General features: G+C 54.3%; 4 protein-coding genes across 10 annotated transcripts; 2 read left to right on the top strand and 2 right to left on the bottom strand.

Annotated features, from left to right (window-relative positions):
- Window positions 1-24: 24 nt before the first annotated feature.
- Window positions 25-6,154, top strand: CFB (complement factor B; the record flags this gene model as incomplete). 3 transcript variants are annotated; one of them, XM_080938276.1, is made up of 18 exons in its annotated part: window positions 25-298; window positions 385-618; window positions 1,127-1,312; window positions 1,403-1,576; window positions 1,714-1,815; window positions 1,917-2,053; window positions 2,253-2,391; window positions 2,968-3,099; window positions 3,203-3,304; window positions 3,380-3,517; window positions 3,944-4,041; window positions 4,377-4,494; window positions 4,704-4,857; window positions 4,944-5,020; window positions 5,186-5,286; window positions 5,364-5,411; window positions 5,573-5,622; window positions 5,894-6,031. In XM_080938276.1, exons 1-18 carry the CDS (start codon window positions 238-240, stop codon window positions 5,901-5,903), a joined length of 2,061 nt encoding a protein of 686 aa, XP_080794402.1. In that variant the 5' UTR covers window positions 25-237. The 3 variants fall into 3 exon arrangements, with proteins under 3 accessions (XP_080794402.1, XP_080794403.1, XP_080794401.1); XM_080938275.1 differs by having other exon boundaries at window positions 26-298; window positions 5,364-5,496; window positions 5,894-6,154; XM_080938277.1 differs by lacking the exon at window positions 5,894-6,031 and having other exon boundaries at window positions 5,368-5,496; window positions 5,573-5,626.
- A 75-nt stretch (window positions 6,155-6,229) lies between these two features.
- On the bottom strand, window positions 6,230-11,625 carry NELFE (negative elongation factor complex member E). 2 transcript variants are annotated; one of them, XM_080938279.1, is made up of 11 exons: window positions 11,570-11,625; window positions 11,039-11,121; window positions 9,613-9,682; window positions 9,381-9,526; window positions 8,689-8,763; window positions 8,553-8,590; window positions 8,097-8,398; window positions 7,866-8,010; window positions 7,715-7,769; window positions 7,417-7,519; window positions 6,230-6,395 (listed from the first exon to the last, which is right to left on the bottom strand). In XM_080938279.1, exons 2-11 carry the CDS (start codon window positions 11,111-11,113, stop codon window positions 6,325-6,327), a joined length of 1,080 nt encoding a protein of 359 aa, XP_080794405.1. In that variant the 5' UTR covers window positions 11,114-11,121; window positions 11,570-11,625; the 3' UTR covers window positions 6,230-6,324. The 2 variants fall into 2 exon arrangements, with proteins under 2 accessions (XP_080794405.1, XP_080794406.1); XM_080938280.1 differs by having other exon boundaries at window positions 11,444-11,574.
- A 216-nt stretch (window positions 11,626-11,841) lies between these two features.
- Window positions 11,842-21,725, top strand: SKIC2 (SKI2 subunit of superkiller complex). The gene is made up of 28 exons (XM_080937598.1): window positions 11,842-11,898; window positions 11,981-12,084; window positions 13,085-13,194; window positions 13,293-13,410; window positions 13,493-13,607; window positions 13,706-13,780; window positions 13,981-14,034; window positions 14,114-14,295; window positions 14,433-14,561; window positions 14,775-14,920; window positions 15,260-15,406; window positions 15,501-15,585; window positions 15,696-15,802; window positions 16,110-16,256; window positions 16,324-16,420; window positions 16,582-16,794; window positions 16,910-17,020; window positions 18,233-18,463; window positions 18,973-19,110; window positions 19,230-19,367; window positions 19,449-19,553; window positions 19,759-19,909; window positions 19,991-20,117; window positions 20,342-20,552; window positions 20,652-20,762; window positions 20,844-21,062; window positions 21,148-21,288; window positions 21,370-21,725. The coding sequence occupies exons 1-28, from the start codon at window positions 11,877-11,879 to the stop codon at window positions 21,568-21,570; spliced, it is 3,735 nt and encodes a 1,244-aa protein (XP_080793724.1). The 5' UTR covers window positions 11,842-11,876; the 3' UTR covers window positions 21,571-21,725.
- A 22-nt stretch (window positions 21,726-21,747) lies between these two features.
- DXO (decapping exoribonuclease) lies at window positions 21,748-23,940 on the bottom strand. Of its 4 annotated transcripts, XM_080937601.1 has the most exons (8): window positions 23,807-23,940; window positions 23,514-23,590; window positions 23,229-23,372; window positions 22,857-23,092; window positions 22,548-22,767; window positions 22,304-22,439; window positions 22,079-22,173; window positions 21,748-21,999 (listed from the first exon to the last, which is right to left on the bottom strand). In XM_080937601.1, exons 2-8 carry the CDS (start codon window positions 23,582-23,584, stop codon window positions 21,849-21,851), a joined length of 1,053 nt encoding a protein of 350 aa, XP_080793727.1. In that variant the 5' UTR covers window positions 23,585-23,590; window positions 23,807-23,940; the 3' UTR covers window positions 21,748-21,848. The 4 variants fall into 4 exon arrangements, with proteins under 4 accessions (XP_080793727.1, XP_080793725.1, XP_080793726.1 ...); XM_080937599.1 differs by having other exon boundaries at window positions 23,229-23,590; XM_080937600.1 differs by having other exon boundaries at window positions 23,229-23,607; window positions 23,807-23,920.
- Window positions 23,941-24,012: the final 72 nt, after the last annotated feature.

The following is a 24,012-nucleotide window of genomic DNA, read 5'->3' as shown; positions in this document are numbered from 1 at the left end:
TTGGCTGGCAGCTCAGCAGGGGCTCTCCTTCATGAATGTTCCGGGAAGCAGCGACTGTGCAGGGTAGGCTGGCCAGGCTGCAGGTGCCAGAGCGGATTGCATAAAAGGTTAGGGGCCAGTGGTAAAGGGGTGTAGCCAGATCCAGCACTGGAGTTTCAGTCTAGACAGCAAGTCAAGTAGGCACCCAGAGTGAACTGGAGAGAGAGCTTCTGGCTACCAGCCTCTCTCCTGCTTTCCATGACAATGGAGAGTCCCCAGCTCTGCCTAGTCCTTTTGGTCTTAGGCCTCTCTTCTGAAGGTAAGCAAGGACACTTCCTCCTCTTTTTGTCCCCAGCATCTGTCTTTGGCCTTCTGGCACCAGGCTTCACCAGCCTTTCTCCTCAGGAGTGAGCACAACTCCAGTGCTTGTGGCCCGACCCCAGAGCACCTGCTCTCTGGAAGGAGTAGAAATCAAAGGCGGCTCCTTCCAACTTCTCCAAGACGGTCAGGCCCTGGAGTACCTGTGTCCCTCGGGCTTCTACCCATACCCTGTGGAGACTCGAACCTGCAGATCCACAGGCTCCTGGAGTGTCCTGCAGACCCGAGACCAGAAGATCGTCAAGAAGGCAGAATGCAGAGGTGGGAGGTTTGGGAGTGTGGGCAGTGGGTGGCCGGGCAGAGCAGGTGGAGGCTCTTCAGTGCCTGGCAAGATGAGAGCTGTGGACTGGCTGAGTGGAGGCACACCTCTGGGGAGCGTGAGGGAAGGCTTTCCTCAGGCAGTGAAAACAATACTCGGAAACCAGGAAAGTGAGCATAGAAACGTAGCTCAGTTGGTAGAGTGCTTGCCTATCATGCACAAAGCAGTACTACATGAAGCTGGTGTGGTCCGTGCCCGCAATCCTAACACTCAGGACAGGGCAGAGGGGGAAGAGCTCAACCATCTTCAGTTTCATAGCCAGTTTGAAGCCAGCCTGGGCTCTATGAAACCTTGTCTCAGAACAAAACAAAACAATCCCACAACACAAGAGGAGGGGACAGTAGGGTCAAGGGGACTGGGCAGGTACTGTTTCTCAGTGACAGGATTACTAAGACCAGGAAGGATCTAGAAACAGCGCTCTGTGATTTTCTTTACTTGTCTTTCCTAAAGCAATACGCTGCCCACGACCACAGGACTTTGAAAATGGGGAGTTCTGGCCCCGGTATCCCTACTACAACCTGAGTGACCAGATTTCTTTTCAATGCTATGATGGTTATATTCTCCGGGGCTCTGCTAATCGCACCTGCCAAGAGAACGGCCGGTGGGATGGGCAGACAGCAATCTGTGACGATGGAGGTGAGAACCAGGTTATCCCTGACTTTACCTCCTGCTGGAGGGCTTCACCCTAAAAATGCATGGGTTCAAATTGTCTTCATTTCTCTGCAGCGGGATACTGTCCCAACCCGGGTATTCCTATTGGGACAAGGAAAGTGGGTACCCAGTACCGCCTTGAAGACACTGTTACTTACCACTGCAGTCGGGGACTTGTCCTGCGTGGCTCCCAGCAGCGAAGGTGCCAAGAAGGTGGTTCATGGAGTGGCACAGAGCCTTCTTGCCAAGGTGACCCTTGACCTGCTCCCTGGGTCCTCTCTTGCCCTGTTGGCTTCATACTAGGAGTTTCTCATCCTGAAATCCCATCATCCTGTCAGTGGTCCTCAGTGCTCCAGACATCTCACCTGCTCTCTGACCACCTCTAGATTCCTTCATGTATGACAGCCCTCAAGAGGTGGCAGAAGCATTCCTATCCTCCCTGACAGAGACCATCGAAGGAGTGGATGCTGAGGATGGGCACAGTCCAGGTTTGAATATGTGGAGGGAGGTTGAGGAGGAAGCCCAGGGAAGGATGGGTGGCCTGTCTGGTATGGTACATGCCAGCAGCTGAGTCTCTGCTGGCACCTAGGGGAACAGCAGAAGAGGAAGATTGTCCTGGACCCCTTGGGCTCTATGAATATCTACCTGGTGCTGGATGGGTCCGACAGCATTGGGCTCGGCAACTTCACAGGGGCCAAGCGGTGTCTCACTAACTTGATTGAGAAGGTAGATCAGAGCTTCCCTCCCTTTGAAATGAGGGGACCTTGTCTGGACCTCACTGCCCTTTCAAGACTGGTTTCCTTGGTCCCCAGATTCTCTGGGTCTGGGTCCTGTTTTCCTCTAGCCTCCTCCCTGTCTCAACGGGAGTTTTGGATTCTCCACTGCACTGTTCTTTTTAACACAATGGCTTCTTGTTCATGCACAGGTGGCGAGTTATGGGGTGAGGCCAAGATACGGTCTATTGACATATGCCACAGTCCCCAAAATCTTGGTCAGAGTGTCTGATGTGAGGAGCAGTGATGCTGACTGGGTCACAGAGAGGCTCAACCAGATCCGTTACGAAGGTTAGAGGTCAGGGGTTAGAGGTCAGGGAAGGGAAAGTTGGGAGGTACACCTTGGGGCTGTGGTGGTCAGAGGCTCGGGGTTCTTCAGGAGAAAGTAGACAGATGCTATTGGTTAGAGATTGAACAAAAGTGTCCTTGAGCAATGGAGAGTGCTGGGAGAGCCAAGGGCACGTGGGCAATAATCCGAAAGTTAAACACTGTCTGGACTTGATGGCACGAGCCTTTAATCTCAACATACAAGAAGTCGGCAGGTCTCCGTGAGGTCAAGGCCAGCATGGTCTACATAGTAAAAGTTAACGTGGGATCTCAGTGGTCATAGACTTCTTTATATATATATATAGTACAGAATAGAGGTTATTCAGGTCATGGGGGAGTTAAGAGGGTAGTAGAGGCAGAGAGAGAGAGAACAGAGAAGTAGAGGAGTAGAGACCGGCCATGATCACATAAAGAGAGGGAAGGGAAGGGGAAGAGGCAGAGCAAGTGTGTGTGGGGGGAGCAAGAGGGCAAGGAACTGTCATAGAGTTCTGAGGTGTAAGTGTGGCTTGGAAGATGAGGTCGATGGCCTTTTCTCTTTAGACCACAAGCTGAAGTCAGGGACCAACACCAAGAAGGCTCTGCAGGCTGTGTACAGCATGATGAGCTGGGCAGGGGACGCCCCGCCTGAGGGCTGGAACCGAACACGCCACGTCATCATCCTTATGACTGACGGTGAGGCCTTTCTCCTACCCCACCACTCTCCATGTCCTGTGCAAGTGTCTCCAGCCACTGCATCTTCCTGGACCCACTTTCATGATCCTCATGTCTCCCACAGGCTTGCACAACATGGGAGGAGACCCTGTCACTGTCATTGAAGATATCCGAGACTTGCTGAACATTGGCAGGGATCGCAAAAATCCCCGGGAGGATTATTTGGGTGAGTGGCCTACATGGGGTCTAGTACCCTCACCCCTCAGGGCCTGGACTCTCACCCTCTCCATCTCTCCTTCAGATGTGTATGTGTTTGGGGTCGGGCCTCTGGTGGACTCCGTGAACATCAATGCCCTGGCTTCCAAAAAGGACAATGAGCGGCATGTGTTTAAAGTCAAGGATATGGAGAACCTAGAGGACGTTTTCTTCCAAATGATTGGTAGGAAGACTCAAGGGTATGCAAGGGGAAGCTGCATACTGAGGCTGCCAACTTCTCTACCCTATAGCCCTTAAAACCTGGAAGGCTCGGCCTCCTCCATGCTTCCCCCAGGTCTATTCTTACTTCCTGACATTCACTTCCTGATTTCTTACAATCACAGAACTCTGGTAGCTTATTTTACAGATGGGAGAAACTGAGGCTGAGCACTTCAAGTCAGCACAAAGGCTGTGGCTAAAAATGTCCAGTCCTCAGATTGCCTGGTCCATCTTTTCTTACTACACCATGGGGGTTCCTCATCTAACAGACAGAACCCTCTTCCCTTCGTGCTCCCCTTTCTCCTTCTGGGCCTCTACTGTCTATAGACATTAACGGATCCAACAAAAGTGGCTGCAATGACTTGAGACCTCGGTATTCTTTCTCTGACAGATGAAACCAAATCTCTGGGTCTCTGTGGCATGGTGTGGGAGCATCAGAAAGGTGGCGATTATCACAAGCAGCCATGGCAAGCTAAGATCTCAGTCACTGTAAGTTTTCGAGCTGTGGGGACTTGTGGGAGGGCAGGGAAATGTCTATACTAGGTATATGTAATCCAGGAAGCTGAGGCAGGGTAGAGATTCATGGCCCAATTGGGCTACAGTGAATTCAAGGTCAGCACAATAACTTATAACTGAGAATAGAGAAGGTAGCTGGGTGTGGGGCACATGTAGGTGCTGGTACCTTGGCATCTGGAAGTGAGGCCTGGGCTGCACAGTAAAGCTGTGTACAAGTAATGAAGAAAGCTGGGGCTACAGTGTTCACCTTGCTTGCATGAAGCAGCCTCCAGCACACACGCCAAGGTTAATCTGCACTGGCTTCCTAGCGCCCTCTGAAAGGACACGAGAACTGCATGGGGGCCGTGGTGTCTGAGTACTTTGTCCTGACAGCAGCGCACTGCTTCACAGTGGAAGATGAGAAACATTCCATCAAGGTCAGCGTGGGTAAGGATGCAGTTAAGACTCTAACCTCCAGGTCCATCCTCAGGGAGCACTGATGTGTTATGACTTGTACCTCACCTGTTCTCAGCACAGCCCCTCCCCTAAACCCTGACCAGTCAAGGATGGGGAAACAGAACCGAAAAGATGAGATGGGGCCAGAGGCAGGAGGCTGCCTGCTTACATAAACATGGTACCCATTCTCCTCCTCTCAGGGGGAAATAGGCGGGACCTGGAGATTGAAGAGGTCCTGTTCCACCCCAATTACAATATCAATGGGAAAAAGGCAAAAGGAATCCCAGAGTTCTACGACTATGATGTCGCCCTAATCAAGCTCAAGACCAAGTTGAAGTATAGCCAGACTCTCAGGTGAGTGGGGCTGGGTTCCAGAGGAACTAGGGAAGGTGGGCTGGAGGCACAGGTTTTCTGGTTCCTCACTGTACCTGTCTCCGCAGGCCCATCTGTCTCCCCTGCACAGAGGGAACCACTAGAGCCTTGCGGCTTCCTCAGACAGCCACCTGCAAGCAGCACAGTAAGGCACAGTCTGAGCTAAGACAAGGGTGACTCCCAGGACAACGGGGTTGCAAGAGGGAGTTGCAAGTGTAGACCTCCTCAGTTCAAGGTCTAGCACCTAAGGGCCCAAGGGACACCTTCTGGAGATGTGAGGGGTCAGCTGGCTTGACTCTTGCTTTTCCAGAGGAAGAGCTGCTCCCTATGAAGGACATCAAAGCTCTGTTTATATCTGAGGAAGGGAAGAAGCTGACTCGGAAAGAGGTGTACATCAAGAACGGGGAGAAGGTAAGAAGATTCTGGAGGGGGTCACATAGGCCTCATTCTTTCCTGAGCTAGTTTTACCACACCTTTGTCATCTACAGAAAGCCAGTTGTGAGAGAGATGCTACAAAGGCCCAAGGCTATGAGAAGGTCAAAGTTGCCTCTGAGGTGGTCACCCCCAGGTTCCTCTGCACTGGAGGGGTGGATCCCTATGCTGACCCCAATACATGCAAAGGTGAGGTGGCTCTCTGGCTATGCTGCAAGCCCACAAGACCCAGCAGTCTTTTCTCTACAACTCCTCTCTTTTACAGGAGATTCTGGGGGCCCTCTCATTGTTCACAAGAGAAGCCGCTTCATTCAAGTGAGTGGCCCCTTTCTAGTCCACTGGGGAGATGCCCAGGGGTCACAAGAAGAAAGCTTGATGTACAAGGCTGGAGGTGGCAGAACAGGGCCCACCTCAACTGACAACCCTGTTCTTAACTGGCCAGTGAAGGCTGAGTGTCTGGCTTATGTGCACTGTGAAGGATGGGGAGTGGGGAGCGGGGCTCCCAGTGTACTTCTTTAGGCCAGCTCAGAAACTTTCTGGAATTATGAAGTGTCAAATGACCCATGGCACCCCCTTATCTACACAGGTTGGTGTGATCAGCTGGGGAGTAGTGGATGTCTGCAAAGGCCCGAGGCGGCAGCAGCTGGCACCCTCTTATGCCCGGGACTTCCACATCAACCTCTTCCAGGTGCTGCCCTGGCTGAAGGAGAAGCTCAAAGATGAGGATCTGGGTTTTCTATAAAGAGCTTTCTGCGGGGAGGGGGTAAGATAAATTAAAGCAGCTACAATAAAAAGTGTGTTCCACATCTTTTTGGGATAAGGGAGCAGGGGCGTGCACTGGTTAACATCAACACTGACAGCCGCTTTTGAAGGCTTAACTCCAATCCCAAGTGCTGAAAGACTAGAGGCTGACAGAGGAGAAAAGCTTCTACCCCAGGATTTTACTGAGACCAGCTTGGGGGCATATGAGGCACAAGGAATCCAGCTTCATGTCCTAGAAGCCATCCACAAGGTTTCCTACAGATCGTCACTGTACACAATCTGGGTCCTCTTGTCCCGGTGGCAACCCTTAGGGCTGTTCTGGACAGCTAAGGAGGGAGAAAGCGACAGTTAAGGTCTGAAGCAGCAGCAGCATTAGACCTGGGGTCCAGAGCCCTGGCCCTGGCCCACCAGGGCTTACTCTGCCCTCTGGTGGCCATAGCTTCACCATGGCTTAGAAAATCCAGAATGTTAACACGTTTAGACATGACTATGTTAACACCATGAAATACATGGAAATTAAAAGATCAGATGTTTCTGTGGCCTTGTTGGTATACTGGTCAATTCTGGTTCCTTCCTGGTGTCTGAAGGGACTTTGCTTACTCTTTCCCCAGAAAAATCTTGTTTCAGGCAGAATGGGAAACTCTACACTGAGAAACTCCACAGCCCACCCCATGGGGATCTCTCTGAACCTGAATGCTCAGTTTTTCTTCCCTCATCCCACCCAAGGATTCCCTGTGGAGCTAAGAGGCAGGCCTCCTCTTTGGTCTTAAACCTTTCTCAGAGCCTCAGTCCATAGCCCAGAGTTTCTGGGGCTGCTCTCAGCTTGGACCCTTCACAATTCCTTTGCTGCAGATTCCATTGGGCCTAGCAAGCCAGGATTGCTGGAAGTATGCTCGGCACAGACAGTAGAGCCCAGCCTTCCAACGTTCTTGATTCTCTAAACCAGTCTTGGGTCACTTTTCTCTCCTTCCAAAATCCCCATGTCTGATGGTTCCAGATGTACAGAACACTAATCCGAATGCCCACACCTGGTCTCCCTGAGGTGGCTTAGACAGTGCTCCAGCTCACGGAGGACACACTGGCTCCTGCTTTCCTGTCTGTGACAATCACTGCTGGGGGACCCTGTTTTATTTTTTAAATGGCTTTTCAAAACAAGATTTCTCTGTGTAACCCTGGCTGTCCTGAACTGAAAAGGGACCTTTTCAGCTGCTCTCCTTCCCTCACCTGACAGATACCCTGGCAATTCTCTGCCGGTCCTGACCTTTGACACTTTAGGCAACTCAAAGATGCAGAGGGAACAGGAAGTGCTGTGCTGCAGGGAGGGAGAGGGAGGAGCCTCATCCTTACCAAGGGAGCCCCAGACAGATTTGCCAGTAGCAGCGTCCAGCATGGGCTGTTTTCGGGCTATGTTCACTTTGAGCTGCACAGATTCCACCTGGGTCCCATTGAGCTGTGGGACAAGAGGGAGGGGACAGAGGATGGGCATTACACGCAACCAGTGCTGCCACCCTGGGAGGAGACCAAACAGGAAAGTGAGGATGAAGGTTTTCTCAGTCAGGAGAAAGGTTTCCTCTAGAAGCAGGCATTGTAAGGAAGAAGCAGGAGGATGACAGGAGGGATGGGAGGAACGTCTGAGAAGCCCAACCTCAGCAACTGCCTGATCTGCAGACTCCATCTTCTCGTAGGTGACGAAGGCACAGCTGGGTGAGAGAAAGCAGAGTCAGGGGGCTCCATGGACCCAGTGTCCCCACATGCTGGAGACCAAGCAGTTTCCTCCCCGGGAAGTCCATCCTTACTTTCTGGGTGGGTCCATGGAGAGGTCAATGATATTTCCAAAGGGAGAGAAGGCCCCTCGGAGGAGGGTGGGCGTCATGTCCTCTCCGTACACATACAGAGTGTTCCCCTTCCGAGGGGCCCTCCGTTCGGGGAATGAGTCTGACCCTGTGGGTTGGGAACCACAGTCATTACTGGGTTCGCCTCACCTCTACTTAGCAGGACCCACCTAAACCGTGGCCAAGACCACTCACTGCGGAAAGGACCCTCTCGGTCTCTGTCTCTATCCCGCTCCCGGTCTCGTTCTCTGTCTTTGTCTCGTTCTCTGTCTCGATCCCGGTCTCTGTCTCGCTCTTTGTCGCGGTCCTTTTCTCGGTTCCGGTCATGACTTCGGTCCCGGCTGCGGCTTCGGGGAGGGGAGGCTGAGGATCTGGCACCACCGTGTTCTTCATAGCTCCAGTCAAAGCCTCGAGGCGGGCCATCAGCAGCCCCGGGGGCCTCTGCTTCTTCTCCATCTTGTCCCAGTTCCCGAAGCCGATCACTAGAAGACACAAAGCTGGGAGAGGCAGACTACAGTCAGGATCAAAGGGGCTCTGCGTTCTGACCTTGTGGGGTTAACACTGCCTCTGCAGTTGGCTCCTTCCACTCCAGCCCTCAACTCTGCAGTCACTCTAGCCTCTGGCCCCACACCACACGGTGCTCTCTCTAACCTTTCATACAGAGATTTCCTCTGGGGACGTCTGGATGGCTGGGGGGAGAGAGAAGACGGAGAACAATTAAAATTATTCCCAGGTGCCAGAGTAGGTCTCTTGTTGTCCCCAATCCCAGCCCCGCAGAAACCATTACCTCCTGCAGGTCCTCATCAGCAGACATGCTCCTCTGGAACGGCTGGAAAGTGGGGACAGGCCCCTTCTCTGGGTCCTGGAAAGGGGTAGATAGCCATGTTAGTGTAGACAAGGAGAACGCTTGCTTCCCTCTCTCCTCGGCTTCTCTTTTGCTCCTGTTACACTTCTTTATGATGATGTGCTAGTCTTTTTGGTTGATTGGTTTTTCGAGATAGGGCTTCTCTGTGTAGCCCTGGCTATCCTGAACTTGCTCTGTAGACCAGGCTGTCCTTGAAATTAGAGCTCTCGGCCCATCTGCTCCAAGTGTTGGGATTAAAGGTGCGTGCCACCATGTCCTCTGATGTGTTGTTTTTTTAAGTAAGTGGTTTGGTTTACTCAAACCTTCCTTCAATCCAAGATGCACAAATGTGGAAAGGAGAGCAGGCATCCCCTAGGTTTCTCTGTAATAACCTAGCACTCCAGTGGGCTGTGGTGGCAAACACTACTTTTTTTGAGACGGAAGCCAGAGCATCACTTGAGTTCATGAGTAGTCAGACCCTGACTCAAGGAACAAGAGTAGGAGTAGAGAAACACCCTTCACCTCAGAACAGCACAGCTTGATCATATGTGAACATGCATGACTTCCCCATCATGCATGACCAACCCCCTCCCAGCTGACACGGGGTGCTCCAGACAATCCTTCTGTGTGCTCACCTTTAACTTCCCTTCCAGGGTCCGAGAGCGTTTGAAGCCTGAGTTCTTAGTTTCAGCCTTGATGGCACTGATGGCTCCTGACTTCACCAGCTGTTTGGCCTGTTCCGTTGCTGTGGCAGTGTCCACCACAGGCTGCTCTGACAGTGCTGAGGAGAAAGGGAGGGGGAGGGGAGAAAGGCATTATGCTGGCTGTGGAGGGTGGCCCCATGGACTCCCGGTCTCTATCACTTACAGCGTTTGACGCCACCCTGGCTCGCTGTACCACTGTTGCTTTGCTTCTTCAGAGCCAGCAATGCCTTTTTCTGGAAAGGAGAGAGGTCGGTGAGAAGAGAGGTTTGTCATCTGAGGGACTGGTCTCTGAGGAGCGTGACTGCTGGGCCAGTGCGTGTGGCATCTTGGTCCTGGAGTGGTTTGTCCTGCCTCCATGTCATCACAAAGCCCACATACCTAACCAAACCATGGTGTCCAAAGGCTTTCCAGTCTCACAATTTGGAAATTGACAACCAAAAAACACCTAAGCCCTACCACATAAGCTGCAAATAAGCCCTGAATGTCACCCTTGGGGATTTTATCCACCCATCTTTTGCATGTTTCATGAGGCCATGAAGAATCAAAACACATATATAGTTCCCACCTTTAGGAAACCCAGAATCCAGGAAACAACGGTCAGACGACAGTCAAGAATAATCAAAGGCACTGATCACTCCCGGCTGAACACAAGCAACACTTTCAGATGCATGAGTGGCCACTAAACTGAGACCTGGCAGAACTGCCCATCACAGACAGAAAAGAGACTTTAGACAAAGAAATGGAAGTGGTAAAAATGCAGAGCACGTCTTGGAAAGTATGTTTTAAGAGAAAACAATTCTGTCTCTTTTGACACCTATGCTAAGTTGATATTTCAGGGCTCTGTTCTATACACGATATGAAACCTCTGTTTTCGATGGATCAAGTGAGCCACCAAAACAGCAAAGCAAAAAACCCTGTCCCGAGGTGCTGATGTGCAGGAGTAACTGAGAAATTACTCAGAGGAGGGTGCTGAGGATGGTGTCACACACCTATAGCTCCACTTCCTGAGAGAAGCTGAGGGAGGAAGATCACAGGAGCCCAGGAGTTGAAAAAAACACCCAACCCAGCCACATACTGAGATCCTGCCGAGGAGTGGGGGTGGGACGAAGTGAAAGAGCGAGGGAGGAAGGAAGAAACCATTGACAGACTTGACAAATGTTTTGCAGTGTAAATAGCACAGAAGTCAGAGGTGAGGCTGAACTATTCCAGGCTACCCAAAGCTGGGTATTTTCAGTCCAGCCTGGGCTAAGTGTGAGACCCTGCCTGAGGCAGGGGTGGGGTGTCAAGAGATGAGACTTAAGTCCTATCTAAAGGCAGAGGGAGGGAGGCAGAGCTGACAGGAAGGCTGCATTAATTTGGTCATCTGATGGTTCACAAGGCTCCAGATGTTACTGCGAATCCAAATGTAACATTCTCCAGTTCTTGGGTGGCACTAAAACCACAGGAAAAATAATTCCCTGGGGGATGACCAGAAACGAGAGAGGGTTCAAACCAGGACTGGACTCCACTGAGAACTCCCTTCACCTCACACTCACTCCAGGTGTCCTCAGAGTCTGGAAAAGCTGGGCCACTACGCTCTACTCCCTTACCTTTTTCTTGAGTTTGTTGAATTTCTTCTGCAGTGCCTCTTCCTCTTCACTCAGCCCCGGAGGTATCACCAACATGTTGGCTCCTGGTTCAAGGGCAGAACCCAAGACATCATTCTCTACTGTCACCATTCAAAATTCACACGTCGTCCAACTTGCGTCCATCCTGAATGCACCCCAACCTCCAGGCCCGCCTACTCCAGCCTCTGGCCTTTTCCTAACCCCTTGTTTCTCCGAGGCTGCTTGTCCAGCCTCCTGTTCACTGTAATCAACCGGCATTCCCGCCTGTGTCCAAGGTCCAGACACTAGAGCCTTGGGGTACCTCAGCCCGGAGAAGGGAAAGCACTCCCTGCGACGCCAAGGCGATGGCTCCCGACCCCCATGCCCAATGGGGTTAGGTCAGCCAACCTCGGGGTCCGGTGGGCAGAGAAGGCGGCAGGGCCCGCGCAGCGCTATCTGGGCAACCAGAGGAGGAGGAAGAAGAACCAGGGGCCGCGCGGGGAAGGCGCGAAGGATGTGAGACGAAGCCCTCACCTGAGGGGGCGGCGCCCGGGCCCGCGGTCTCCGGCGCCGCCGCGCGGGCTGCTGCGCGCGGGCTCGCGGCGATGACGTAAAGGGGCGGGACACGCGGTAACCAAGGCGGCGAGTCGCAGCGACTTCCGCCCGGTCTTGCCCGGCTCCCAGTCCGGCTTCCGCGCCGCGCTCGCCCACGCTCCCGGCCGGGAGTGGTGGAGGAGGGGGCGTGTCGGAAGTCATTTCAACTTCCGCCCTTCTAGGGGCGGGGCCCACTCCGAGGTTACTCTGAGTTTCCGGGCTGCCCTGCGGCTGCCGCGGCTCCAGGATGATGGAGACCGAGCGCCTAGGTGAGGGGGAGGGGAGGGGAGCAGAACGGAATAGTAGACAGAAATGACTTCTGGCTTTTAACCTGTGACCTTTCCTCCGTAGTGCTGCCTCCCCCAGATCCCCTGAACTTGCCCCTTCGAGCTCTGGAAGTGGGGTGCACTGGCCGTTGGGAGCTGCTGAACGTGCCAGGGCCTCCAGAGAGTACTGTGAGTGACTTTTGACTCTCACCTTTGACCTGTGGGCCTAACAGAAATTCCATTCTGCTCACCGGAGAGTCTAGCTTGACACCTGGACACTGTCACCTTGCCCCACCCCTGCCCCTCCGGCTCGTGCTGGACAGAGCCCACCCTACTGAGAGCAGGGAGTGCCGGAGACACTAGCTCTCAGCTGCCCCTTCACGCGGATCTTTCCTCCTTGGAGGTCCTTTCTGTCTACACCTCAGGGCATTTGGCTTTTAAACTCCTGAATCTGAAGGGTGTGGCTAACACCCTTAATCCCAGCACCTGGGAGGCAGAGGTTGGCAGATCTCTTGAACTGAGGCCGGTTTGATCTACATACCAAGTTCCAGGCCAGCCAGGGCTACATAGTGAGACCAAAAACAGAAGAAGCAGAAAATTTAAGACTGGCAGGGTGATTTAGCCTAGGGATTCTCAGTCTGTGATTCGCCACCCATTTGGGGGTAGAATGACCCTTTCACAGGGGTCACATTTCGGATATTTACACATCAGATATTTACAGTATGGTTCATAGCAGTAGCAAAATTACAGTTAATAAGTAGCAGTGAAATCATTTTATGGTTGGGGTTATTATAACAGGAAGAACACACATCCATATATCAAGTTGGAAGCAAACCTGGGTTTCATGAGATCCTATTTCAAAATAAAAATGCACATTGCTGTGTCTGAAATCCATAATTTACCTTAGTGTTGGTATCCTGGGGACATCTACCATTGGATCTAAACACAAATTCCATCGCCTCTTTTGTCTACACGTTATCCTTTATTTACTTATTTTGTATCTGAGTACACTGCAGCTGTCCTCAGACACACCAGAAGAGGGCATCAGATCCCGTTACAGATGGTTGTGAGCCACCATGTGGTTGCTGGGATTTGAACTCAGGACCTCTGGAAGAGCAACCAGTGCTCTAACCACTGAGCAATGTCTGCAGCCCTCAACTTAATGCTTCTTATCTCGTCCTTGTCCCAGCTTCCCCATGGCCTCCCTCCATGTGCCCCAGATCTATGCCAGGAAGCAGAGCAGTTGTTTCTGTCGTCTCCAGCCTGGCTTCCTCTACACGGAGTAGAGCACTCAGCTAGGTGAGAAATCTGCAGTGGCCCAGACTGGGGGATGAACGAACAGAAGGAAGCAGGGATGAGGAGAAAGAAGACTCCAAAATTCTGTTCCTTCTCTCCAGAAAATGGCAGAGGAAGACGGATCCCTGGTCGCTTCTGGCTGCTCTGGGGGCTCCAGTCCCATCAGACCTTCAGGCCCAGAGACACCCAACCACCGGCCATATACTGGGCTATAAGGAGGTGAGAGGCCAGACCACAAGAAACTGGGAAAAATGATCAGAAGGAGGCTTGGTCTTACTGGTTGTCCAACCTCTTGTCTCAGGTCCTGCTGGAGAACACAAACCTGTCTGCCACAACCTCCTTGTCCCTTCGCCGGCCTCCAGGGCCAGCCTCCCAGTCGCTATGGGGCAATCCAACACAGTACCCTTTCTGGCCAGGTAAGGCCAGAACAGTAATCTTTGGTGGTGGTATAAGGGAGAACCTTTGTGTCTAGGGAACAGGTTGCTGCTGACACCGAATTCTCTTATTTCCCCAGGCGGGATGGACGAGCCCAGCATAACTGATCTGAGTACTCGGGAGGAAGCCGAGGAGGAGATAGACTTTGAGAAAGGTGAGGTGGTCCATATCAGGGAAAGGATTCTTCTTATCCCCAAGGAAGAAAAGATTTTCTCCATAGTAGCTCTTAAAAAAAAAATGGCCACCTCCACCATGCACACAGCAGAATACTGCGACCGTCTGTGTCCATGTGATGTACAGTTCACACAACAGCTGGGCAGTGGCCAATGCGGCCTCTCGGTTCTCATCCTTCAGATCTTCTCACTGTCCCACCTGGCTTCAAGAAAGGGGTGGATTTTGCCCCCAAAGGTAAGTTGGAGAAGGGTTTGTAGGGGTGCCCTGCTCCCACAGATGTGTGACTTGTGACAGGGTGGCTGTTGTTCCTCAGATCACCCAGCTCCTGTGCCAGGTTTGCTCAGCCTCAGTCGCCTGCTGGAGCCTCTAGATCTGAGTGGAGGAGATGAGGGTGAGGGAGAGGCAGCAGGAGGTCCCAGAGGGGACCCCGCCTCAGCCTCCTCCTCCAGTACTCCCTTGGTCCGAGCAAGCAGCTTGGAGGATCTAGTGTTGAAGGTTGGTAGTTACCAGTGGTGGAGGCAAGTAAGAAGGGGTTCTGAGGTCCGGGTTGGCTTTGAGGGTAACAGTGAGGGGCAGTACTGGGGCACGAGCTCTCTGGCTCTACCTCCATCCCTCCTACCCAACTTCTCCAGGAAGCTTCCACAGTTGTATCCACCCTGGAGCCTCCCAAACCTCCACCTCAGGAACAGTGGGCTGTGCCTGTGGACGTCACCTCCCCCGTGGGTGATTTTTACCGTCTCATCCCTCAGCCAGCCTTCCAGGTACTGTGCCCAGGCTTCACTCCACCTCTGGGTCGACCTGACCATGCCCCTCAGCTGAGCCCAGCCTTGTCCTCTCTTTGCCAGAGGCCACATACCTTCCAGGCCCGTTTTGTGCCTCAGTCCCAGCCCTACACTGGCCTTTTCCTCTTTACCCTGTATGCCTATGAGGCAGAGAGGCGCCTCCCTGCAGCCCTGTTCGTTTCTTTCACACAGTGGGCGTTTGAGCCAGATGTGTTTCAGAAGCAGGCCATCCTGCACTTGGAGCAGCATGACTCTGTCTTTGTTGCAGCTCACACATCTGCTGGGAAGACAGTGGTGGCCGAATATGCCATTGCCCTGGCCCAGAAGCACATGACCCGGTACACATGCCTCAGCCTGCCCTCCATCAGTCAGCTTGCCTTTCTCCTGCATCCTTTCTGGACCTCGCTTCTCCTCCCACCCCTCTGCCTTACCCTGTAGACATGAGGTTCAGGAGAGAGGCTGAGATGGGGATTCAAAGAGAAATGAACAAGTCTAGCAGAGAAGAGGGGAAGAGAGAAGACCTGGGCTAATTTAGGAAAGGATGGTGCTATGAAGGAGGAGTCGAGGGTCATTAGTGGTGTACAGGACACAAGCCTTGGGAGGGCTCCAAGTGGAAGGCAGGGTGCCCCACCTGTAAGTCTGAGAAAAGATTGGCTGACTTTACACCCCATCTCTAGTACCATCTACACTTCTCCTATCAAAGCCCTGAGCAACCAGAAGTTTCGGGACTTCCGAAACACATTCGGGGACGTGGGGCTCCTCACGGGGGATGTGCAGCTGCACCCAGAGGCCTCCTGCCTCATCATGACCACAGAGATCCTTCGGTGAGAGAAGGGTCTGTCTCCTAGGGGGGTTATGGGTAGGGTAGAGACAGAGCTGCCCGGAGTGAGTGAGTGAGTCTGAGCTTCCTCTCCCCAGCTCCATGCTCTACAGTGGCTCAGATGTCATCCGAGACCTGGAGTGGGTCATCTTTGACGAAGTCCACTATATCAACGATGCTGAGGCGAGTGCTGGGTGAACGTGGGGTCTTCTGTCCCACATACCCTGAAGGCCTTACCGCCCTCTGCCCCGACGTGAGACCACTCGCTGACTGGCCTCCCCATGTGTGTGCAGCGAGGGGTCGTGTGGGAGGAAGTGCTCATCATGCTCCCTGAGCACGTCTCCATCATCCTTCTGAGCGCCACGGTCCCCAACGCCCTGGAGTTTGCTGACTGGATTGGGTGAGACCTGTATCCTGGGTGCTTGAGTGAGGAGGACTGTAGTGTTCCTCCCATGGGGTTGGGGAGCTCAGTGAGGACAGGGGTCAGGGTATGGAGACAGGAAACAGCACCGCCTGGATGGCCCAGAACATGTTTTGCATGCTGAGATGGGACGGTGGGAGCCATCCTTCTGGGCAAGGACAGGCACACTCATGTCCTAAAGGAGGAAGGGACAGAGCAGAGGTCGGGCCTTGAACCAGTGGGAGCAGAAGTTGCGGCTCCTGGCTCCTCATTCTGAGCCTCAGAAGAAACTGCCCTCTCCCTGCAGGCGGCTGAAGCAGCGGCAGATCTATGTGATCAGCACGGTTGCCCGTCCTGTCCCCCTGGAGCACTATCTCTTCACAGGAAACAGCCCCAAGACACAGGGCGAGCTCTTCCTGCTGCTGGACTCCCGAGGGGCCTTCCACACCAAGGGGTAAGTTCAGGGCTGGGAGTAGTGGCTGGGCCTGGGCGGGGGGCTCACGCCTCCACCCTGTGCTCAGGTACTACGCCGCAGTGGAGGCCAAGAAAGAGAGGATGAGCAAGCACGCCCAGACCTTCGGGGCCAAGCAGCCCACGCACCAGGGTGGGCCTGCACAGGTGAGGGCTGCCAAAGCCTGTGTGTCCCATCCCCTTCTTTCAGCCCTGGTCCCTGCGGGGAGGGAGTGGACTTGAGGTCTGTGTCCTGATCCAGGTAAACCTGACTTGAACATGACTTCACCAGCTCCACGTAAGCTCTGTCCCCTCCCCGCCTCCCTCAGGACCGTGGGGTGTACCTGTCCTTGCTGGCTTCCCTCCGGACCCGGGCCCAGTTGCCAGTTGTGGTGTTCACCTTCTCCCGAGGCCGCTGTGATGAGCAGGCTTCCGGCCTCACCTCTCTAGACCTCACGACGAGCTCGGAGAAGAGCGAGATCCACCTCTTTCTGCAGCGCTGCCTCGCACGGCTCCGAGGCTCCGACCGACAGCTGCCCCAGGTATGTCTCTGTAGACACAGGTAGGGATGTGGTGGTCTGAGACCTGCTTTTCCTGCTGAGGGTCCTTCTACACCTTCTCTGACCACTGCCCTCTCCTCCCTCCTCGCCCCCGCAGGTCCTCCACATGTCAGAGCTCCTTCGCCGAGGCCTGGGTGTGCACCACAGTGGCATTCTGCCCATCCTTAAGGAGATTGTGGAGATGCTTTTCAGCCGGGGCCTGGTCAAGGTGAGCAGGGTGGGCAAGAGGCCCAGGGTAGAAGGGCCAGGACTTAGGCAGGACAGTGCAGTGGTTAAGAACCTGGGTTCTGGATCTAGGCTCCCTGGGTTTGAATCTCAGCTCCATAACCTTGCTGAACTCTAGGATTCTTGTCTTAACCTAAACAGGCCCGTATGTGATGCAGCATAACTGGGCTGAGAGGAAACCTCCACAGCTGGCAAGCATAGGAAGAGTCAGTAATAGAGACGTGAGCTGAAGTGCTGTGGAGACAGCTGTGCAGTAGCTGGGATGGCTGCATTTGACTGCACCGTGTACTGTTGTGGCCTTTCCACCTTGGCACTGGTTAACCAAATTAAGTCTAGTACACAAAGTTCTACCCTCTCAGGGAACATGCGCATCTGCCTTGTTCTCTACAGTCCTGTTTATGATGGCGGGGCTCAGACCTCAAGCCTCGACCAGGGATGGAAGGCTGGCCTATGGAGCAGGGATGTCCTTCCCCGGGACAGTGGCTAGGTAATGTAGGGGGTGATCCTTACAGAGGCACATCCCCTGCCTCTCTCGAAGTGACGACGCCTGCACTGCCAGCCTTCCTGGTAAACAGAGTCCTGCAGACAGTGATCTGAGACCCGAGACCCGGCTCCACGGTGGTGTGTAGTGAAAATTTTGGAACTTTGGCTTCTTTAAAAAACACGGAAATATAAAAATGTGTTTCGTTTTAATCCCAGGTGTGGGATGTGGGGCTGCTGCAGCTCGTCCACAGCAGCTGACTGTGATCTGCCTCCTGCTCTACCAGGGGCGTGGTTTTGTCAGCTGCAGATAGTTTCTGCGATTGTGTGGAGTTCGAAATTCTGGGAACTTCTCAGAGGGTAGATAGATGCCAGGGCTCTGGGAGAAGTGGTGGGTTGTTGGTTGTAGTTTAAGTAGCCGTGTGTAAAGAAGAAGCAACATGAAGAAATCAGATATTCTGACAGCGAAGACCAAACTGGCCCCAAGGAGCTCGATGCCCCTAATCGGCCGGAAGTAGTCTGATGATAATGTCTGCCCCCTTTATGGCCCTTGACTTTATTCAGGGACCTCCTTCCTTTCCCCTCTATCCTTCTGTCTTATCTAGTGTTAGGGGCTGAAAGGGTGGAAGGAAGAACCCACAGCTCCAGCTGTGTGAGCTGTGCTAGAGCTGGGTACCGAGTCGCTTTGTTCATCCAGTCTCCCACTCTGTCCCAGGTCTTGTTTGCCACTGAGACTTTTGCCATGGGGGTAAACATGCCAGCAAGGACAGTGGTGTTTGACTCCATGCGCAAACATGATGGCTCTACCTTCCGGGACCTGCTGCCTGGGGAGTACGTGCAGATGGCAGGCCGGGCAGGCCGGAGGGGCCTGGACCCCACAGGCACCGTCATCCTTCTCTGTAAGGGCCGAGTGCCCGAGATGGCAGATCTGCACCGCATGATGATGGTGAGTGAAAGTGGTGTGAAGCGGAGCCCGGCGCAGCCACAGCGCCAGGTCCCTCAGCCCAGCCGTCTTCTCTCTTCTGGTGTTTTCATTTTGCCTGGGAGGAGTCAGGTTAAAAGTGAGCAAGTTCAGCTGGGCAGTGGTGGCACACACCTTTAGTCTCAGAACTTGGAAGGCATATGCAGGCAGTTCTGAGTTCGAGGCCAGCTTGGTCTACAGAATGAGTTCCAGGACAGGGCTGCCCAGAGAAACCCTGTTTTGAGAGACAAAAACAGAGAAAAGGAGCAAGTCCAAGGGGGATACCACCTCCTCTCTTTTATTACCACTGTGGGTATTGTGCCTGATGAGGATCTTAAGAGTCCCTGTCTTTCATCTTGTTCCCTTAAGTCACTGAGGTGAGCAGGGTATTGGCTAAGGTCCCATTGCTGCATAGCCAGGACCATAGGACAGGCTGGGGAGCACAGAGCACAGAGCACAGGCTGGGGAGCACAGGTCGCTCACTTGGTTTCCAGGGGAAACCGTCCCAGCTTCAGTCCCAGTTCCGCCTCACATACACCATGATCCTCAACCTGCTGCGGGTGGACGCCCTCAGAGTGGAAGACATGATGAAGAGGAGCTTCTCAGAGTTCCCATCCCGCAAGGACAGCAAGGTGAGGTCGCGGTGAGCAGCACAGCTGGTGGGACAGCATGCTGGGACGGGGTAGTGTGCAGTGTGGTGGGATGTGCAGGCAGAGCTGGCAGACTTGTCTTAACCTCTGCTTGTGCTCAGGCCCATGAGCAGGCTCTGGCTGACCTCACCAAGAGGCTGGGGGCTTTGGAGGAGCCTGATGTGACCGGTCAGTTGGCTGACCTGCCCGAGTATTACAGTTGGGCGGAGGAGCTGATGGAGACCCGGAACATGATCCAGGTGAGTGAGTGGGATGTGGAGACAGGGCAGTGGGTCACACTGGGCTCCTAAACTTAGCCACGTCCCTGTCCTGTTCTCCAGCAACGCATTATGGAGTCTGTAAATGGGCTGAAATCTCTCTCAGTGGGAAGGGTGGTCGTTGTGAAGAATGAGGAGCATCACAACGCATTGGGTGTGATCCTGCAGGTGAGGACGAGGGGTTGGCACTGTCTAACTGTTGGGTCAAGCACGTTATGACTCTGGTGTGCTCATTTTCCCTCTTGTAACCACTTTGTCCCTGTGCCTGGCCACCAAGAAGCTGTTCTACTTGCTTGGCATGGCCATCCCTCCATAGCTCAAGGGTTCTGTGTGTGTGTCCCGAAGCCTGTCTTGGACTTTCTGCCTCCTATAGGTCTCCTCAAACTCCACCAGCAGGGTATTTACAACACTGGTCTTGTGTGATAAGCCTGTTGTGTCTGAGAACCCAAGGGACAAGGGGCCAGCCACTCCAGATGTGCCCTACCCAGAAGACCTTGTAGGCTTCAAGCTGTTCCTGCCTGAAGGTGAGAGCCAGGCACTGGCTTCCTGATAGTGTGAACAAGATGCCTGGACTATGGCGAAGCCTGACCTAAGTTACTTTCCAGGACCCTGTGAGCACACTGTGGCCAAGCTCCAGCCAGGAGATGTGGCTGCTATCTCTACCAAAGTGCTCCGGGTGAATGGGGAGAAGATCTCTGAAGACTTTAGCAAAAGGCAGCAACCAAAATTCAGGTCAGAGACTTAGGGAGACTTTTCCCAGGGAATGGGGTGTACCATTAATATGTAAAAAGGGGATCATGAAACGGGGTATTGGAGGTGCTTCCTCAGCCTGAGGGAGTCTCCTGTAGTTAAAAAGGGACCCTGAAATATGGGGTATTGGAGATGCTTCCTCAGCCTGAGGGGAGACTCCTGTGGTAAAACCTCTTGGCTCAGATCAAAATCTGTTTCCCCTTCAGGAAGGATCCTCCCCTCGCGGCTGTGACCACTGCTGTTCAGGAGCTGCTGCGTCTGGCTCAGGCCTATCCAGCAGGTCCCCCAACCCTTGACCCTATCAACGATCTGCAACTCAAGGATGTGGCAGTGGTAGAAGGTGGGCTCCGGGCCCGGAAGCTGGAGGAGCTGGTCCGAGGGGCTCAGTGTGTGCACAGCCCCCGGTTTCCTGCTCAGGTAGCTCATAAGCGGAGGCAGCGCCTCCTCCCTCAACCCTATGCCCAGAGCACTCCTGAGGGTGAGGGGACTAAGGGTCACTGCTGTGGCTTTTCTCAGTACATGAAGCTGCGGGAGCGGATGCAGATTCAGAAGGAAATGGAGAGGCTGCACTTCCTCCTGTCCGACCAGTCGCTGTTGCTGCTCCCTGAGTACCACCAGCGTGTAGAGGTAAAAGGGCAGGATGGGGGTGTGAGGTTAGGAAAGCTCAGGGGGACAGCAGGCTCTCCAACGCTCCCCACCTCTGTGCAGGTGCTCCGGACCCTGGGCTATGTGGATGAAGCTGGCACGGTGAAGCTGGCAGGCCGAGTGGCCTGCGCCATGAGCAGCCATGAGCTGCTCCTTACTGAACTCATGTTTGACAATGCACTGAGCGCTCTGCGGCCAGAGGAAATCGCAGCTCTGCTCTCTGGCCTGGTGTGTCAGAGCCCCGGAGACCCTGGAGATCAGCTCCCGAGCAGCCTGAAACAGGTAGGGGCCACCCTCTTCTCAGTCCTGGTACGTGCCTCCCAGTGTGCATGGCCGGAGGTCTTTACCCTTCCTCCCTCCTCTGCAGGGTGTAGAACGCGTGAAAGCTGTGGCCAAGCGGATTGGTGAGGTTCAGGTGGCCTGTGGCCTGAACCAGACGGTGGAGGAGTTTGTGGGAGAGCTGAACTTCGGTCTGGTCGAGGTTGTGTACGAGTGGGCTCGGGGCATGGTAAGTACCGGGGTTTGGTAGGTGGCTGGGAGAGGTCACCTCGGCTTGGCACATTTTGTCTTCACCCTGCTCTTCCCATAGCCCTTCTCCGAGTTGGCAGGGCTCTCAGGGACCCCTGAAGGCCTGGTTGTCCGCTGCATCCAGCGACTGGCTGAGATGTGTCGCTCACTTCGAGGAGCGGCCCGTCTGGTCGGAGAGCCTGTGCTGGGTGCCAAGATGGAGACAGCGGCCACCTTGCTCCGGAGGGACATCGTCTTCGCAGCCAGCCTCTACACCCAGTAAAGGATGGTGGATAAAGTGTGACAGTAAGCCAGGCAGTGAAGAGCCAGATCTCTTTGAGATCCAGGCCAACCTGCTCTACAGAGCTAGTTCCAGGACATCCAGGACTACATAAAGAAACCATGTTTTAAAAAAAAACTAGCCCCACCCCCCAACAACAACATAAATACAATAAAGAGCAAACCAGAGCACTTGGAGCGTAGGTAACTCCATTCACGCGGCAAGAGACCCACTTAGAAACACGCCTTTATTATCTGCATGGAGCCCAGACTTGTGTGTCCTCAGTCCTTGGGGGAGGGAGTCTTTGAGAGTGATGGGAGGTCTTGGGTCATAGCTTCCACATACCATGAGGGCAGGAAGGCATAGGGTGCATCCCGATGGACAGACACAGTGACAGGGCCACCAGGTTCCCAGGAGAAGAGGTGGACAAGCCTGGGGAAGATGGAGGTGTGGGGTGGAGCCAGAGACTGAGCTGGGATTCAGAGGCGGCGGACAAACATGAAGGCCTTACCTGGGATCATCCTGGACCACTGTGCTCTGGGCAAAGCTGAGGAAGGCAGCACAGAAGTTCATGCACACGGAGGGATTCCAGCCTTCTCTGTCATTCTGGAGTGGGTACAAGAGGCAGAAGACTGGGGTGGGAGGAGGGGAAGGCAGGTGGCAAAGGGGCATTGGATCTGAGGACGTGGTACAGGAGGTGGGGAAACAGATGGCAGCTCTAGACACCCTGCCTTACCCTGACATTCTCAAACATCTCCATGGTAGGAAAGGTCTTTAAGGAACAGACGAAACCTTCTGGGTTCCGGAAGCCAGCAACAACATGTGGGACCCCTGGGAGGAACGACTGAGCCCACCATTTCAGCAGCTTGTGCCTAACAGGAGAGGCAAAAGGGTCAGCGGGACCCTCTACTCTCCCCTCAGGGAGCATCTATCCCCCAGGCTCCTCCAGTCTAGGCTCCTCCTGTCCACCCCGCCAGGACCTGTAGAAGCTCCTCCACTGGCCAGGGCTGTGCATCTCCTTGGACGTTTTGAGCTCCACATAGCAGGAGGGGGGCTGTGTGCACGGGGCCTGGGGGTTTAGGCAGTCTACCTCTCCAGAGAATAGGAGAGGGTGGTTCCCCAGGCGGCTTCGTAGCACAGAGCAGAAGGCCACGTTGGTGTTAACTTCCCCAGAGGGGTCTGGGGAGCCTCCAGGTTTGTCTGCACAAGAAGAGAAGCCAGCAGCAGGGGAAGGGGCTCTCGACCTCTGCAGAAGGGGAGAGGGGCTTCACGGCAGCGACAACTCTCACCTGCACACATGTATTGTTCAAATTTGTAGCCCATGTACATGAGCTCCCGGAGGAGGGGTGGCCTTGCAAGCCTCTGGGCCCGAGCAGCTGGGGTCTCCACCTCACTTAGATACAGTGTCCCTTGGAACCGGGAGGCTGCCAGTTGCCAGCCCTCTTGCCTCTCATATGGTGTGGTCAGCAATTTTGTCAGGTGTCCTCGCCATGTCACTGTGGCCCCGGCCAGCCAGCCTGGACCCCTGGGAGGGAAGAACTCAGGGTTTACGGTCTGACTCGAGCTTTAGCTCTGTTGACTCAAAAGACCAGTTGGCTCTCCCAACTTCAGAGGAGAAAAGACAGGTCACCAGATCAGCTTCTGCGCTGCACTTAGCTCACCCCTCCAGCTGGTTTCGGTGTTCCAGGACCCAGCGTAGCAAATGGTCCAACCTCTCTTGGATTTCCTCGTCCCGAGGCTGGTATCGGTCAGGGTATCCATCTCTGAGGTCAAAGTCCGGGCCTGGGCCGTTGATGGGTGGTGGGCTGTAGTAGCGGAGAGCTCGGGCATCTCCATGGTACTGGCGTTGTGCGTCCAGGGAGAAGCAGCCCAGTTCAGAAGGGCGCCGGTAGAAAGGGAAGGGTCCCGAGTACAGAGAGGGCTCTGTGCGCAGTGAGGGTACTGACCGGGGGAGTTTGTTCCAAGGTTGTGCCACCTCTGTCTGCTCAGCTTTTCTCTTGGTCGCCCTGGGCTCCATGAGGTCCTGGGAGGAAAGCGTTTCTGTTTTAGAGTGGACAAGGACCGAGTGAGCGTCCAGGTCCGGGCTCTGGTGTAGCAACTCCACCATCCCAGTCAGGAGCCGGCGCCTCGTTCCCACCCACGGAAACCCAGACGCGGTCTAGGAGTTTGGGTTTGGAGCAAAGACCTGGTTACCTCAAAGCTCCCAACCCTGACTTCCAAGCCGGAGAGGGATGCTAACCTGGAGTTGTGGCTCCTGATGACGCAATCACCCGTCCTCAGGGCCGGTGAGGGCGAGGTCGGTCAGCACCAGAGCGGAGTCCCGGGCGACCACTCGCGCCGCCGCGCGCCCAGGGAGCGCCGCGAAGGCAGCCAATCAGCAGCGGCGCGGGCGACGGAAGTGAGGCTGCTTCGTCATCAAACTCAGACGACCAGCCAGAGACCCTG

Source organism: Micromys minutus (assembly GCF_963924665.1).
Source record: "Micromys minutus genome assembly, chromosome: 25".
Taxonomy (NCBI): domain Eukaryota; kingdom Metazoa; phylum Chordata; class Mammalia; order Rodentia; family Muridae; genus Micromys; species Micromys minutus.
The sequence above is the reverse complement of the archived record's forward strand: the minus strand, read 5'-3'. Positions and strand labels throughout refer to the sequence as shown.

Excerpts from the sequence above, each read along its gene's own strand:
- NELFE (XM_080938279.1), bottom strand. The coding sequence starts at position 11,113 with ATGTTGGTGATACCTCCGGGGCTGAGTGAAGAGGAAGAGGCACTGCAG. Across the intron at positions 8,591-8,688 it reads CTGATGAGGACCTGCAGGAG|CCATCCAGACGTCCCCAGAG; the intron begins GTAATGGTTTCT and ends CTCTCCCCCCAG. Across the intron at positions 8,399-8,552 it reads AGGAAATCTCTGTATGAAAG|CTTTGTGTCTTCTAGTGATC; the intron begins GTTAGAGAGAGC and ends TGCCTCTCCCAG.
- SKIC2 (XM_080937598.1), top strand. The coding sequence starts at position 11,877 with ATGATGGAGACCGAGCGCCTAG. Across the intron at positions 13,195-13,292 it reads GGAGTAGAGCACTCAGCTAG|AAAATGGCAGAGGAAGACGG; the intron begins GTGAGAAATCTG and ends CCTTCTCTCCAG. Across the intron at positions 13,608-13,705 it reads ACAGTACCCTTTCTGGCCAG|GCGGGATGGACGAGCCCAGC; the intron begins GTAAGGCCAGAA and ends TTATTTCCCCAG.
- DXO (XM_080937599.1), bottom strand. The coding sequence starts at position 23,584 with ATGGAGCCCAGGGCGACCAAGAGAAAAGCTGAGCAGACAGAGGTGGCA. Across the intron at positions 23,093-23,228 it reads CACCGAAACCAGCTGGAGGG|GGGTCCAGGCTGGCTGGCCG; the intron begins GTGAGCTAAGTG and ends CTTCCCTCCCAG. Across the intron at positions 22,440-22,547 it reads CAGTGGAGGAGCTTCTACAG|GCACAAGCTGCTGAAATGGT; the intron begins GTCCTGGCGGGG and ends CTCTCCTGTTAG.